At 38.1% G+C, this 17,228-nt stretch overlaps 1 protein-coding gene and 1 long non-coding RNA gene across 4 annotated transcripts in view; one reads left to right on the forward strand and one right to left on the reverse strand.

Annotated features, from left to right (window-relative positions):
• The window catches only part of HMG20A (high mobility group 20A), a 68,137-nt gene that overhangs the window by 10,938 nt on the left and 39,971 nt on the right, over positions 1 to 17,228 (reverse strand). For all 3 annotated transcript variants that reach the window (XM_049611904.1, XM_049611902.1, XM_049611903.1), the window contains 5 exons: positions 15,407 to 15,499; positions 9,819 to 9,966; positions 7,570 to 7,782; positions 4,220 to 4,352; positions 3,312 to 3,343 (listed from right to left, as the gene is read on the reverse strand). In XM_049611904.1, the coding sequence (XP_049467861.1) occupies positions 3,312 to 3,343; positions 4,220 to 4,352; positions 7,570 to 7,782; positions 9,819 to 9,966; positions 15,407 to 15,495 (615 nt within the window). In that variant the 5' untranslated portion in view covers positions 15,496 to 15,499. The remainder of the gene's footprint in view (positions 1 to 3,311; positions 3,344 to 4,219; positions 4,353 to 7,569; positions 7,783 to 9,818; positions 9,967 to 15,406; positions 15,500 to 17,228) is intronic.
• LOC125908957 (uncharacterized) lies at positions 110 to 10,919 on the forward strand. The gene is made up of 3 exons (XR_007453498.1): positions 110 to 239; positions 1,922 to 1,966; positions 10,763 to 10,919. It is a non-coding gene; the product is annotated as an uncharacterized LOC125908957 (long non-coding RNA).

Here is a 17,228-nt window from a genome sequence, read left to right on the forward strand (position 1 = left end):
TTGCCAGTACCTGCCATGGTAACAATGTCTTAGGAATCCAAGTTCCACTTAGGAATATAATAGGTTTCTTTATACAAACAAAATAATTTCTGTCTTAATTAGCGACAGATTTGGTGACCAACCGGCCCATTTTCACTTTCAACACTAGTTTGTTCCATTTAGTGTGGCCATGTGCAGCCAAGAATGCCAAAATCGGATACAGAAGCCTGCATCTCACTCGTACTTCTGCCTGTAATTCAGTAAGTGATTCTGGGGAAGTTCTTTCTTGTCTCAGGCAAGTCACTTTTCTTGCCTGCAAAATGGGTGGGGGTGGGGTCAGTTGAGAGAGTTTCTGAGGTCTTAGTCTTTTTGAAGTGAAGAATATTTTTGAAGAATATTCTACTACATTTGTCATTTTACTCCTAATGGGATAAGTAAAGGGAAATAAGCATGTATTTAAAAGCTATGATGTTTTAGGCACTTTGCTAGATACTTGCTCTTTTATTAACTTACTCATAACTCTGCTCAAGTCATTTTACCCTCTTCAAGGTGCCCCTCACAAAACCTGAGGAATCTTTAAAGCCTGATTCGGTTCATCCTTTCCATGGGGAATTCTGTGGCTGCTTTTCACTCCTAGTGCTTTCTTATTTTTCTGAACTACTATACTAAGAAGTTATACATAAGGAAATCATTATGTAACTATGTTTAAAAACTGTCAAACTATTTCTTTATTTCAATTGTTTTGAAATTACCAAGTTTAAGAAAGATATGATTCAATGTAAAATAAAATCTGATAAAGTGAGGGACATTAATTGGGTCAATAACCTTGCTAAGAGAGCTTTATCCTGATGTGGACATGCCAATAGACAGATTTACAGAGCCCACTGTATGCACATTTGAGAAACTACTGCTGGCTGTCCATCTACTCTCCTCTTGTTTTCCTTTGATTTAACATGTATCTAATCCTAAAATAGGGAAATCACACAGAGATTTATCCCTTTTTCATAAATCGAATCCATACCATGCTAAATCATGTAAATAAAAATAAAAAGCTTCATTTAATAAATAAAAAGCCTCATTTAATAAAAAGCTTCATTTCTCAAATCATCAGCAGGAGTTTCTGTGACTGAGTAAATCTACTAAATCTTTCCTGACTAAAACTATAAACTTTACGGAGGACAAAAATGCCACATATAATTTGGCCAGCAAAATTCATAGTGATGAAAGGAATTAATCGGTTGTTGACTAGAAAGTGTGAGATCTAATGTTTTAGATTATTGCCCAAATTCTCTTTTGCAACCACTAAGGATAGAGAAGTTATAAAGGATGCTTAATAAGGGAAAAAGGAATTATGGAAATCTCATGATATGGGTAGGTGGGCACACAAACAAAGAGAGAAATAAGTAATTATATAAGTATCTGGCAAAATGAAAAGCTTGCAACACTATTCAATTAGGCTTTTAAATATAAAGTATACATACAGTTTCTCAAGTAAAAAATATCATACTATTTCACCCTAATTAGAGCACGGAGATGTCAGGAGATGTCATATGTCTATATTTTCATAGGATTTATTTGAAGAATAAAATGCTAGTATTTATTATGCTTCTTACTTTCTAATTCATGGATGGCAATAAGTCTATTTGATGGGGTGCCTGGGTGGCTCAGTTGGTTAAGCGACCGACTTCGGCTCAGGTCACGATCTCATGGTTAGTGAGTTTGAGCCCTGCATCAGGCTCTTTGCTGACAGCTCGAGCCTGGAGCCTGTTTCAGATTCTGTGTCTCCCTCTCTCTGCCCCTTCCTCACTGTCTCTCTGTCTCTCTCTCTCCCTCTCTTTCTCTTAAAAATAAACACTAAAATAAAATTTAAAAAAGCATTAAAAATAACTTAAAAATAATCTATTTGACTTGTTAATCTAAATGTTTTCTCTATGTTTTGAAGGTCACCAATGCCAAATTAGGTATGAGAACTACAGACCCAAGAGAAGTAAGTAAGTTATTATTTTGAAAAAATTATTTCTTAAAAAGCCAAAAGCACGCAAGATTACAACAGAAAATTCTTTTTTTGTAAATTTCTGCTGTTATTTAAACAGATGGGTTTTGTATAAAAATTAGTATTTCTGGAAGACCTCCCAATGCACGGACATCACGCTAGGTCGTAATGGGGTGGGTACAAGATGGAAACTAGACCATGGGTGCCTTTGAAAAGATTATAATCCAGGATGTGAAGAACAGAAGCACTTGAATAATCTCAACACCTTAGCTAGAGCAGCTGACTGCAGATGAGAAACAGAGAGAGCTGTGAGGGTTAAAGGAAGCTAGAGACACAGGAAAAGCTTGAAAGAGGAAATGGAACTTGAAACCGGGTTTGATGGATGGCTAGAATTTCGCGAGGCAGAATGGGGTGATGGGGAGGGGTAATGGGAAACTGAGTGACAGACAGAAGTATTTTCATGCAAGAAAGAATATGAGCACAAGCATGAGGCAGAAAGGGATGGGGGCACGTGGAGGACAATGAGTAGTAAAGGCTTTTTAACTAAGTATGTAAGATATACATGGGAAACATGGGAGTTAAGGTATTTGGAAAGGGAAGGTGGGACTTGATTACAGAAGACTCAGATTGCTGAGGTGAATGGAATTTGATAAGCGATGAAAAGTCACTGAGTATTGTAAAGCATGGAATTACCAAAATATTTTATTTTCTTATAACCATATGTGAACCTTGGGCTACCTATATAACGCTCTCTTTGCCAAGACACATAGCCAAGACACATGGGCCTAAAATCCTATATAGGAACATAGGCCCAAATCCTATGGATGACAGGCTAAACCAAATGGAGGGGAAAAAGCCAGTAAACAAATAAGTGCCTGTGAGCTAGGAACCAAGATACTGTCACTGGTGCTCCACTGACACTGTGGCTGAATAGTTCATTTTAACTAAATGTTGAATTCCCTAAAAAACAACTTTCTGAGAGTCAGAGTGAGATATCTGATGATGAAAAACTATCATTAAGTTATGATTTTCAGCTGGTCTTCATTTCTATACCTCACTCCAAATTCCAGCCATCTTTAGCATTTCAAGGCAATAAAATTCTTGGACCACAAGGACTGGAGTTAGAGGCTGTAGTTCAAGGACAGACTCATGATAGGTGTCCGCCATATAGTAAGAATCCTTGAGCAAAAGCAACTCACCCGATATGAATTATGTGATAGGAAATAATATGCCATTCATTAAGAAAAAAAAAAAAGAAAAAAAAGAAAGGTCCAAAAGCATGACAAACAGCAACATTATTATAAATAGATATATGATACGTAGACAGAAAGCTAATTACCTCATGATCATGAGTGGCCTGTCGGGCTGCATCTAAAATATGAAAGAATAAGAGAACATTAGTTTCAAGAACAAAACAAAACAATAACAAAACCCAAGCAACCGAACTGTGCTGCGCTACAGTTAGTTAGTTAGACACAAGAGAAACAGCAGATGCAGTTCTGACCTTTGAGGAGAACAGAGTGGGAGAGTGGACAGGAGACACACACCATAGGCTGTTTATACAACATTAAAATTTAGCAGGCAAGATGCCCAAATGTGGAGAAGATGCAATGGCTAAGGAATGACAGACTAGTGGGAGGTGGGGCTTCTCTGGCAATGTCTCCTGAAGAAAGGGGACTTGAAGGGTGTGATGAAGAATTTTAACAGAGAACAAGAATCCATGAAGACTGGGATCTTGTCTGTCATGTTCACTGTTGCATCCTTAATGCCTAGGTGAAAGCCTGGTATAATAAAGCCTGGTAGACAATATATGAAAGCTCAACATGTAGTGTTTGAGTACACGAATACATGAATGGATGAATGAATGAAAAGGATGAGCACTGAAGGGTGGGAGAAATGGTGCACGAAGGCTTAGTGGTGTCAAAGAAAGGCAGGTATGTAGTTTAGCAGACAGACTTGTTTAGAGGCAGAGAAATGCCTAAACCCGGAATTAGGAAAAAAAGCATAGGCAACTAAGAGGGGTCTTGGAACACAAATCAAATTATTGACACTGGATATGGAAATGCAACTGAGATTTTTAAATGAGAGTGATATGATTTTAATAAAATTCCAAGGTATGTTTGTGAATGTGGCACAATAGAGAAATGATGGAAACTTACCTTTTACATTTATCACGCTAACAATAGGCTTTGTGACGCTCTGTCATGCACAACAAACTACAAAAACATCTCATTCTGGTTCTGATACCTTGCCTATGAGATTTGCCTTTCTGACGGTCCTGGGTTTTCCTACTGAAGACCTTGTAGGCCTCAGTCTTCTGATACTGCTCCAGTTCCTTCATGTAACGCTCCTTATCTCTGTCTGCTTCATCAAGGTAGCGCTAGGAAAGAAATGTGGAATTATTTTCAAGAAACACATCTGGGTAAAATATTAGTGAACTCATTGAAGAAAACAGAGGACAATTGGAATATGGGAAGAAAGTATATGAGGGATAAGCTCTAAGGGAGACTAAAGAAATCATATGGATAGAAAAAAATATAATCCTTCAATTATAAAAGAAATAGGTGATTCTAATTCTTTACACTATTACATTTTCTAACTTAATGAAGACAAGTTCTATTGAGATCATTCTCATAAAATATTCATATGAAGACATTACAGTTATTCCTCTAACCCCATAGACAGACCTATACATGGCCACTAGAGTCCTCAAGAGGACTGAACACCACATAGGCATATTTAGTCTTCCCAAGAGAAAGGATGGAATATTACTTTGTTTCTCTATCCCCAACCCATTCTGAGAGAATGATCTCATACATCAATTGGCCTTTTAAGAGCCAGAAGAGTAGAGCACAAAAGCCGGGAGACACAAAGAACATAAAAAGGAATGACCTCATCCTATGGACCTAAAATGGACTACTATGACAGAGCCTATATCTGCACTCTTTATGCTATTAATTATTTAAATAAAGCCATTGATCCAACAGGATAATTTTGTTTAGTGCCTTGTCCTTTTCATTCAGCAATTAGGTTTAAGAAATAATGTATAAAAATAGTGCTTTTAAATGGACACAAACTAGAGTCAGATATTACATTAAAAACCTTGTCTTGCACAAGAATCAGATGTAGAAGACACCCGACTGGTCAAACATGGGACAATTTAAGTACCCCAATACTGAAGTACAGTAATAAAATTATAAACCTTTGGGGAAAAAAATTAGTATGCTCATACCAATGATAAATAACAAACAGCAGGGAGGAAAAGGGTTCTTGCTTAAGTTAGAATGCTGAAAGCTGAGCAGTAAATGTGAAGGGAGTGCTAGAGTTGGAAAATTATCATTTTGCAACCCTCACGGTAAAGATTAGACCAAGCAAGTCATCAGTGGATGCTAAATCTAGGGGGGACGTCGATATGGAATGGACTCTGTATGTTGTTAAAATGTCTCTCCACAGATTGCTTATTAATTGTAAAAGAGAATAAAAAAACTTTATCGAGAGAGCAAAATTAACATTACCAGTAAGGAATAAAAGGACATTGTGTGCCTGCACATGTGATACCCGGAGAAGGACACAATACCACCTATGCAGTATTCTAAGAATGCATAACTCAATGTCATCACAAGGAAACATTAGACAAGTACAAAATGAGCAATGTTCATTAGAAGTAAACAAAAAGGAGGTGGAGAAAGAGGGAGGGATTGCATTCTTAAAAAATATCAATGTCATGAAAGACAAAGAAAGACTGTGGACATATCCCAGATTAAAGGAATCCAGAGTTCTGACTGTGAAACACAAAACCCTGCCCTGGACTGGAATCTGAACTGGAGGAGGAAAATGTCACAGAGGAAGGATATTAGGTCAACTGACAAAATTGGAATATAGACAGTAAATTAGATAAAAGTATTGTGTTAATATAAAATTATACAGTTGATAATGAAACTATGTGTGAGAAAACATATCTACTTTTAGGAAATGCACACTGAAATATTTAGGGGTGAAGGGCAATGAGGTATATAACTTACTCTCAAATGATTTTGAAAAAAGGTGTGCGTGTGTGTGTGAGAGAGAAAGCACACAAGCATGAGTGTGCGTGCACGTGGGTATGTCAGTGAGAGAGAGTGAGCATGCACATGCACACACAAGCAAGTGAGCGTGAGTGCTTAGTATGTGTAGCTTGCTCAGAAGAGTGTAAGTGCATATGCAAATGGACAGACGGGGTAAAACGTGTTAACTACGGGTGAATTTGGGTAAAGGGTATTTAGCCATTCTTTGTACTATCCTGTGTTTATAACTTTCTGTACATTGAAATTTTTTCAAAACAAAAAGTTAAAAACGGGCAACTAGGTGGCTCAGTCTGTTAAGTGTCTGACTTCGGCTAAGGTCACAATCTCATGGTTGGTGAGTTTGAGCCCTGCTTTGGGCTCTGCTGTCAGTGCAGAGCTTGCTTTGGATCCTCTGTACCCCCCTCTCTCTGCCCCTCTCCCCTTTCAAAAATAAATAAACAGTAAAAAGAAAAAAAGTTAAAAACAAACACGAAAACCTTTGCCCTACCTAATAGTGGTTATCTCTGGAGAAAATTAATGTTACTTTTGCTTTTTCCTGTACACACTTCTGCATCATCTTAAAAACATGTTAAACAAAGAGCATGTATTAATTATGAAATTAAGAAATTAAAAACAAAAGAGTAAACAATGAAGTATGGAGTATGTACGGCTCATGATCCCTTTATACATTAGGGATAAAATAATGGACAATATGCACTGGTTTCTACTTGCTGGCTACCACAGAGAGCTTCAAGTTGCAACTTAATATAATCTCCTTGAAATTTTCTGAATTCAGTTAATTCCCCAGAGTATTTTTCAATTTGGTTTTTGTTTGTTTGGAATCCTTTGTAAAGAGTATGAGACATAAAAGAAATATAGCTATCTTTCAGATGCTGAGAATGCTGGGAACTTTTAACCCCAAGCCACTCCCACAACCTACCATCATTCTGCTTTTGTGGCATTTCAACCAATTTGTGGCTATCTTGTCCTTAATTCCTCTCAACCCTCTCTAACAAATGGATTTGTTTCAGTTTGGCAACAGTGTTAGTTTTTGCTTAGAGAGGAATTCAAATAGTTCTTGCTTTATTTTTCATAGTGGGTTAAATTTGCCAGAACTCGTTAAAAAAATTTAAACAAAAATCTTATGTGAACAGCAGAATTTTATCAAATGACCTTTTCTTATTGAACTCCTGACTTTTCATTTGACTCGGTAGAATAAATTATATCAACAGATTTCTTAATTTCTCAATATTGAATCACTTTTTATAAAATTCTTATATGAACTCTCAGCATATAAATCAAATAAAAGTAGAGCTGCTTTGGTTTAGGGGGGCTGCTAGGGGCCCTCCTGCTTGTACCCCTGAAGCAGATCCTGAAACAGTACAAAAACCACTGTGCTAGAGAAAAGAGTTATGATGAATCCTACTGTTCTGTTCTTCTACGCCCCATGACAAAATTGAAGAATCAACCACCCATCCTCTTTGCTTTTCTGATGGAAGCTATTTTTGAGGCATAATCAAAACCAAGCAGAGGATCAGGAATAGGAACAATTACCTGTTTTTCCTCAGGGGGCAGTTTACTCCATTCATTGCCTAACATCCTTGTGATTTCTGGAAATGGGACTTCTGGTCTTTTTGCTCGAAGCTGTTCTCGACGCTCGTTCATGAATCGAACATATCCTGTAAGGGGGGATTTGGGTGCGTTGCTGTCTCGAAGAGGTTTCTTCCTCTTTCTTCCTTTGGACCAACCTCCTCGTTTACTTCTTTGCTGTAAGACAAAACAAAAAAACCAAAAACCAAATTACAAAATCCACCCAAATAACACAACAATAAAACAAACGAACAAAACAGGATAAGAGTTGCATTTTCCTACTATTAGGAGCCTAGATATTCAAAGCTCTCCAAATCTGTCATAGGTACAAACGACTACAATGCAGTCTTCAAGAAGGAACTCTAGATGGTTCATCTGCACATCCTTTCATGTACCACACTACAGACTGTTACATTAAGGGGCTAATCCTAACTGATGAGAAGAAGGGGCACCATGATCATGTACACTTTGGCCTTCATATGCACTTAACAAGTCCTAACTCCTGACAGGGGAATTTCCTAAATGAGAAATGCAGCACATACATAGCACTGTGCCAGGGACACTGTCATGGTAGATCAGAACAAGATGTCACAAACACTGGGCAAAGAGACAAGTTGTAGTACAGGGCTTAAAAATCATTCGTGAAGGATGTTTTTCATTGATACCATTCAAAGACCAGTTCACTTCCCACAGTAGACAACATATAGATTTCTAAATTAATATCGAAATTTCATCAAGTATAACATATCCAAAATGAATACTTAGTTTTTTGCCTTGATGACTTGTTCCTTAAGATGTTTATTTTATAAAGTCAGAGGTCTTTATATGTTATGAGTTACATCAAAAAATGAAATCACCTCAAAAAAGTTTAAAGAAAGGACTGAGGTACTACTGATGTTTTACCACAGCCCTTTCTCTTTGTCTTTCTTTTTTTAAAGTTTATTTATTTATTTATTTTGAGAGAGAGAGAGAGAGAGAGAGAGAGAGCGCGCACATGAACAGGGGAGGGGCAGAGAGACTGACCAAGCCATCCAAGCACCCCCCATCTCTTTGTCTTTTAATGAGATGAAAGCTCCCTCACACTTTTGCTTCATAATTTTACAAATACACACAGCCTATCACTTAATAAACTTTTATGGATACAAGAATTCTTCTTTCAAAGAGAAAGATAAATGAAATGGGACAAAAACATTAAAATATTAATTATAGTACTGTAGTCCTCCAAATTAATATGAATTATTCACCACTGGGCAAATGGTGTATTTGCTATCAGCCTTTTTCCCCCCTGATTTTGTCTTGTAAACTTAGTAACATTAAAGCTACTAAGGATTTTAAGATGTTTAAGAAGCTTCAAGCATTCATTATAATCTTAAAGGATGCCAACATGAAAAGAATCAGCTCTTTTAAAGTAAGAAAAAAGATGATGGGGCACTGGAAAGGCTCAGTTGATTGAGCATCCGGCTCTTCATCTTGGCTCAGGTCATGATCTTGGCTCAGGTCATGGTTTGTGGGATTGAGCCCTGCGTTGGGCTCTGTACTGGCATCATGGAGCCTGTTTGCGATTCTCTCCCTCTCTCTCTGACCCTCCCCTGCTTGCACTTACTCGCAAATTAAATAAATAAACTTTAAAAACAAATAAATAAAACAAGAAAAAAGATGAAATTCATGGTGGTATTCTTGTATGACTAAAAGAGAGTGCCTAACGTGGACAATGTAATCAATCAATTGTGAGGAACACTGAAAGTCCAACAAGGGCATGACTGCCCCAGGCCCATATGGAACCTTGTGTGAATTAGAGAAGGATGCCCTCTATGGGAGGGTGAATGGCTTGGTAAGTGGTGTGGATCCTCTGAGAATGTATGATTCCATGCTATAGGGCTTGGTGTGCATAAAATGTGTGGCCTTGAACAAGGGCATGTAGACTTCTCGTTAATTACTTATTTAAATCATTCATTCATTCAGTAAGCATTTGTTGAGCATCTAGTATGATGTAGGTATAAATTTATTAAGCAGGGGGAAAAAGAGTCTACTTGTCTCTGTGTCATTAAAACCATTAATATGGTTTTATGTGAAACCATTAATATGGTTCTACGAAGAAAATTCTGCAGAATGTAGGGGGGCCAGAGGATGAATGCTTCGATCAATTCCTTTGCTGACTGCTTCTTTAGAAACTTCAGAGACTGGTAACAGGAAGAAATGCTTCTTCAGCTTACCTCATCTTCATGCCTCTGTTCAGTGCCTTCTGCTGTATTTGAAGCCTCATTCTGAAGCAACTGACCTTGGGAGAGATCCTCCACAAATTCTGGATTGTTGGTGGATGATGTGGCTCCACTACTATATGGAACCTCTGGGTGGGTTAACCTTAAGAGTAACAGGCAGATGTGTTCAGTTATCAATAGCATCAAAGATTCCTATTTACCAAGGTTCAAGACAAATTGCCCTGTCAACAAAAGCAGAAGCCAGGTTTAATTACCCCACCTCATTTGTGTAAATGTAAATAAGGTCTCCAGAACAGTTATAGAGTATTTAAAAAACTAGTTTCAGTGCTTGATTGAACCAGGTCATTTTCATGGAGAAGACTTCTATTAAAAATAACTAGGGGCAACTGGGTGGCTCAGTTGGTTAAGCGTCCAGCTCTTAGTTTCAGCTTAGGTCATGATTTCAAGGTTTGTGAGTTCAAGCCCCACATTGGGATCTGCGCTCATGGCGTGGAGCCTGCTTGGGATTCTCTCTTCCCCTCTCTCTGCCCCTCCCCTGCTCACTTGCTCTCTGTCTCTCAAAAATACATAAACTTAAAAAAAAAACAAACAAACTATAATCTTTTCTCAAAAAATGACCTCTCCCCTCAACATTGACATTTTAGTTCTGAGCATGCAACAGAGTCTCACTTTTATATGCTACTTTTCATGCATCTTATCTCCAGTGTAAAGGGAAAATATTGTTAATGGAAAAGGAGAATAGGAATGGGAGTTGTAGAGGCAGGGTGCCCCGTCACAGAAGGGCGTAAGAAGTATCTCCTATGGTACATTCCATAGGTTATTCCTTCTTGGACTCAAGTGTTTATTGACAACCAGATCATCTAATGATATTATTAAGTTCAGTAAGTTCAGGTATAAATGTTAAGAAATAAAACACATTATTTCTTTTCTGTTTCCAGCATTCTATTCCAGACGAGTTGGCAAACCAGATCTCAACCTTCTGAAAAGTGGACATAATAAGGTAGATGACTGGATTCACTCACTATTCTGGAAGAATATATACTTCATAGGGTTATAGGCAAATAATTACAATGCAATGTAAGTACTAAAATAGAGGTATGTAAAAAGTGTATGGTATGATGAATTTCATACATATGTAGAGGATGTTAAGAAAGATTTTACAGGGGTCTTGAAAGATAAATAGGTACTCGCCAGGTAAACATCATTACAGGCAGAAAGAAAAGAGTATAACAGGAGTAAGGGCAACCTTTCAGGAGGCTACTGCTATAGACTAAGTGACAGACAGGCAGGCAGGATGGAGAAGAGGGGAATGATAGCTAAGAGATATTTCAGGGATAGAGTGAACTTAATGACTGAGTCAAAGGTAATTCTATGGGTGATTATGCACTATTAGCCAACGTCAACTGGAAAGTGTGTGGGGGATGGGTGGGGTGGGTGTAAGACAGAAGATAAAACGGTAAGTCTGAAACACTCATGGCATAATTAAGTGAAGCTATCCCACAGACAACTGGAAACATGCATTGAGAGAACAGAAGTGAAGAAAATCAGAAAAATGGGAAGTGCTGGATATTCTCCAGAAAGAGAGAAGAAAGTCAGGACAGAACTCTGTTGGAAAAGATCATTTGAAGAGCAAGCATTAGAAGAAGTAGGAAAGACTAAGCAGGGCATTAAGAGATTTAGGAGAGAATACTGTCAAAGAGGCCAAGGCAGAAAGACTTTTTAGAAGTGGGTATGAACCAAGTAAAAAGATGCAGATGTCGAATAAGATAGGCTGAAAAGTATCTGCTAAATTCGAAGACCTAAAGGTTGTTGGCAATTTTAGGGAGCATAGTTTTAGTAGAATTAGGGGAATAATATCCAGATTCCAGTGGGCTGAGAAATGAATGAAAGCAGATGCACAGTGTCCTGGAAATGAAAGAAATTACACTTTTCTGACCCTTTCTAGAAAATATAATAGATGATTTTAAGCAGGAGTTTCCTACATTTTTGAGGTCTTTGAGGTCCTTTGAAAAAGACTAAGAGAAATTATGAACTCAATGCCAGTCATGTTCTCTGAAAAGAGGCACCATCAGAGACCCAGTTTGATCCTGGTAGCTTTATTTTCCAGATGTTTCAATCACTTTGGATGGCTTTGGCAACTTGTTTTTTCACTCACTGTCATTCTTGTTCCAACAGTGCCATCAACTTTTAAGTTACTAATTCTTGTACATTCTTATTTCAGTAAAATATGAAAGTTAGGTTTGGGAAAATGTATCAATCCTATGAATCCCTGACTGAAATGAACAGAAATCAGAGGGGAGTGGTCACAGGCATCAAATGTCTCGGAGATGACAAGTTGGACACAGTTTGGAAAAAAACAAAAAAACAAAACAAAACAAAACAAGGTTTTTGGTTCCTATAAATGAATTGGCACGCTCTTAGTTAAAGCCAACAACCCTTCCATTTGTGCCATGGACCCCACAGCATTTAGCCTACTCAAAGACAGGTTTTTAGCAATTCTGCCCTCTCCTGCATTACCAATTCTTCCTTGTCCACTGGATCAGCCTAGTCAGCAAGCAAATGTGACATTTTTTACTCTTACCTTGTTACCTTAAAACAAAATGAAACAAAACAAAAACCACTTTCTGGATCCCACTTCATTTTTCTCTTTTCCATTACAGAATTATTCATAGAGACCATCCCCAACTTAAGACAGCTTGATTTATGATTTTTCAACTTGATGATGGTGGGAACGTGAGATAGATTCAGTAGACACCACACTTGGACTTTTGTATTTGGATCTTTTCTTGAGCTTAGTGATACGCTGCGTGGTCCTCTCTCACAATGCTGGGCAGCTGCAGTGAGCCTCAGCTCCTGGTCAGCCTCGCAATCACCAGAGTAAATAACTGATACCGTTATGACCATTCTGTATCCATACAAGTGTTGTTTTCACTTTCAGTATAATATTCAACAAATTACAGATATTCAACACTTTAGGCTTTGTGCTGGATGATTTTGCCTAACCGTAGGCTAATGTAAGCGTTCTGAGCACGCTGAAGGTAGGCTAGGCTAAGCTATGATGTTCGGTAGGTTAGGTGCATTAAGTGCATTTCTGACCAATGGTATTTTCAATTTACTATGGGTTTATCTGGAGGTAACCCCATGGTAAGCTGAGGAAGATCTGTACTCTGAAAAGAATTGTTTATATCTATTGGCTTCAATTTCTCTTCTTTCATTCTCTCTTAAACGTAACCCAAAGGACATGTGTACTTACAACTCTTATAAAAGTCACCAATGCCCTCCATGCTAAATTCCGCATCCTTTCTCAGCCTTCATCTCACCCGATTTTCCAAAAGTTTTTAACACAGTTGATCTCTTCCTCTTGAAATACCTTTTTTTAACTTGTTTTCCAGGACATGGCACTCCTCTGGTTTTTCTGCTACCTTTTTAGCTATTCCCTTTAGTGTTCTTTGTTGACTTTTCCTCTTCTGCCTGGCTTAAATGCTAGTGTATCCCAGAGCTCAGGCATTAGATCTCTTCTCTTTTCTATCTACATAGTGCTCATTTCTTCAGTGATCTCAGCCAGTCTCTGGCTTTAAATATCAGGTATATGCCGATGATTCCCGTGTTTCTTTTTCTAGTCTAGACCTCCCCTAACCCCTAAGTCCTATATCAAGCTGTCTATTTGACATTTCTGCTTGGATATCTAGCAAGCATCTCAAATTTAAAATCTCCTGCTTAGTTTTCCCCATCTAAGTCATCCCTTCGGTCACTTAGGCCAACAGTTTGGAGTTGTCCTTGATTGCTTTTTTCTCCCTTCTCACATCTCATCTGGTTTTTCAAGCAAATCTTAACTTGGTTTATCTTCAAAATATACGTCAAATTCTACATGGCACCAAACCCCATTCCCATTATCCCTGAAACCCTCTCCAATGAGGCCTCACCCCTACTACTCCAACAAAAATACTCTTGTCACTAGTGATGTTGTTTAACTCATCATCTCTCACTTGAATTATTTCAGGAGCTTAACTCGTCTCCTTGCTTCAGCCCCTGCTCCCTTCACTCTATTCTCAATATAACAGCCACAGGGATCCTATTAAAAAATAAATATCAGATCATTCTGCTCAAAATCCTCCAATGCTTTCTCACCTCTCTCAGAGTGCCAGTTAAAAGTGCTTACTCTGACCTGTAAGATCGTACATGGTCTAGTCCTTGCTACTCAAAAGTATGGCCCTCATACCAGCAGCACTGACATTGCCTGGGAACATACTACCATGTAAAATCTCTAGCCCTCACTCAGACTTTCTGACTCAGAAAGCACCGATGTAGTCCTCTACTACCTTCCCCTTGGTATATATACTCTGCTCCAGCTACACTGGCTTCCTGGGTACTTCTAAAAGGTAAAAACATTTCTAACCCAGGGTTTTTGCACTTCCTTTTCCTTCTGCCTAGAATAATCTTCCCCAGATAACTGCATGCTAGCTACCTTGCTTCCTTCAGGTCTTTATTCAATTCACTTTGAAAGCATTTCTGGGCCATCTTATCTAAGACTGCACCCCAAAGCCTTCCCAACCCTCTTCCCTGCTTTGTTAATCCATAGTTTTTAACAACATAGTATGTATTTTACTTAATTATCCTGTTTACTCCCTGATGTCCCCAGTAGAATTTAAGCTCTACGGGGATTGGTATTTTTGTCTGCTTTGTTCATTGCTTAGTATCCAGTGCCTAGAACAGTGTCTGGCACATAGGAGACACTCAGAAAATTTTTCTTGAATGAATTGGATTTAACAACTAGGCAACTTTTAGAAAAGTCTTGGAGAACAGCTTTATCTGAATAGTAACGTCAGAAGGCAGATAGTAACGAAGAAATATACGTCAGGTAAGAAAACAGAATAATTACAAAGTCTAGTCCATTTTTCAAGAGCTCTAAAGAATATTAAAATAATTCATCGCAGGGATTAGCTAGCACTTCAATCAGTGAATGTATTTCTTCCGTGGCAAATAACTTCTAAATAGAAAAGATAAAAATTCAAGTGGAACAGAGATTTTCGAGGGAAGAGGGACTATTGCTATTAGTGCTTTTCTATATTCCTTTATACATCTGCCCAAAAAATACCAAAGAAAGGAGATGGGGGGGAAGAAAGGAAGAGAAGTCAGTCAAGTCAGAGCTCCTAGGCATCTTGAATAAAGAGCCATATTAAAAAAATCTGATCTTAAAAAAAAAAAAAAATCAGACCTCTAGGGGAAAAATTATTTTCATATCTGTGGCAATTCAAACAGAAAATGAACTTGATTTTTAGAGCTAGCCCTGTGGCAGGTTATTTACTTAATGGTAGCTATGTAATTCTCTTAACCAGGAGGAACTGATGTTTCCTAGATCCACATATTGCTGTGCCAGTTCACAGGCACGAGAACACGGCAAATGACAGCTGAATGCAGATCACAAAGCAGCTTACAATGGCTCTCACTCTCTCTTTTGTGAAGCCTAGCAAACATAACTTCTGGTTTTATGATATAAAACAGTCTCTTTAGCACCTCATCCATTATCAGAAGCTTTGTTTTAAAGCTTGGTGGAGGCCCAGTGTCCCAGAGCAGCTGCTTACCCAGTTGTGGCCAGATCATTACTCTCCTTGGAGCCATCTTCCTCTGCAAAAAGGGGTGGCAGGGTAGAGCTGGTCATCAAGGTTTCCATCTCTCTGAAAGGAAGAGACAATAAGAAAATAATTATAATGGCTTAATTACTTCCAGTTGAAGTTCCATTAATATAAGCCAGCCTTCCTTAAATTTATCACATCAGCAGCAGAATAGAAATGGACCTAAATGTTTATTTTCTTGATTTGGACATAAATCAATTTAAACACTGGTTAATGGGTTCTTACTGACCGACTAGACTAAAAAGCATTAGATTTTAATAAATGGGACAGAGTTTGGAAATTCCTTTTTGTTCATTAAGAATACCTTCAAAAATATTCTTCATTTACTGTAAAAACTGTTGAGCAGAGTAAGTCAGAAGCACAGAGTAACAGCAACCCTGAACAAGTTATTCAACTTCTATGAGATATTATTTCACCATCTTAGACACATACAAGATTGCTGACTTGACCCACAGGGTTATTGTGAAGGATTAAACTGAAAGAGCTTCATAAACAGAGAAAGGCTAAGATGGTAAGTGCTTTGAGTATTATTACATAAAGCAAGGTATTGTTATTACAGCATTACTGGGTCTCAGTCCCAGATGAATCATCCTTAGATTAAGTGGTAACAAACTGAGCCCTCCAAAAGGAAATAATGCAAAGGAAGTGGAGGCTGGAAGGCATACTGATGTGGAGCAGAGGTAAAGAAACCTCACTTCCAGGTCAGAAATATGTTCCACATCACCATGACGACCAACGGAAATAGCATGCACCTGGGTACAGGAAACAACTAAGCTTAATTGAAGAAAACAAAATAAATTACAAGAACTTGAAGGTTATCAGACTGAAAGGATAAAAGGACAAAGTGACAAAGAGAGTAATTTCACTTAGCATCTCACTACAATGGTGGTATCACCCCATAGAGCCAAAAGCAGTAGCCTTCCATTCATCGTGAAAGTGATATTCAAACAAAACATTCAACAGTGACCCCAAACAGTAACCACTTAAGGGGAAATGCAAACCACTCAAGAAAGAGAGTGCTTCAATCAAGCGGGGAGAATTGAGAAGCAAATTATGAGAATTCACTTAGGAGCTCCCTCAGCAGTTATTTCAGGGGCTGCTGCTGAGGAGACCTAGTGACACTGCAATTAAGAGGAAAGCAGGGCAGCCCAAGCAGAGCTAGGATTCATCCCACTGAGGTGGAAACCAGAGGAAGATGCAGACGACACTGACACCAAATTCTAAATGTTCAATAGAATAATTTACTTCAAAAATGGTGACACTGATGGCTTATTTCTTATTCTTATTTTCTTGTTTTTGCTTCTAAATTTTTATTTAGCAGACCGGTTTCATAAATAGCTTAATGTGAAAAAATGCATCTCTGTATGACTAATACCCATTGCAGTGGGTAGAGCATGGAAAGCAGAGAGAGAAACTTCAGACTCAATCAGGAGTTTATTCCATGTGCCAGGAAGCTTGCTAACCCTTCTCAATTCCTTCAAGACAAGGGGATTTACAAGGGGCTCTGACAAATACTGCAACATTCCATTCTAGATGTTTTCTAGAATAATCCTGACATAGGTGTATTTACATTTTAATTTGATTTTAATTCACATTATGCACAGACCAGATTAGAGCCTGGGCTTTAAGGGCTGCTAACATCACCTTACACTGATATTCATCTTACCAAAAAAAACCCCTAATCAATTAAATGCCATACAGTCTAACTGTAAACCACAGGAAAACATTCAAATAGGTATTCACTCCCAAACCTTAAAAGGACCCATTTAGC

The sequence above is a fragment of the Panthera uncia genome, assembly GCF_023721935.1.
Source record: "Panthera uncia isolate 11264 chromosome B3 unlocalized genomic scaffold, Puncia_PCG_1.0 HiC_scaffold_1, whole genome shotgun sequence".
NCBI classification, from domain to species: domain Eukaryota; kingdom Metazoa; phylum Chordata; class Mammalia; order Carnivora; family Felidae; genus Panthera; species Panthera uncia.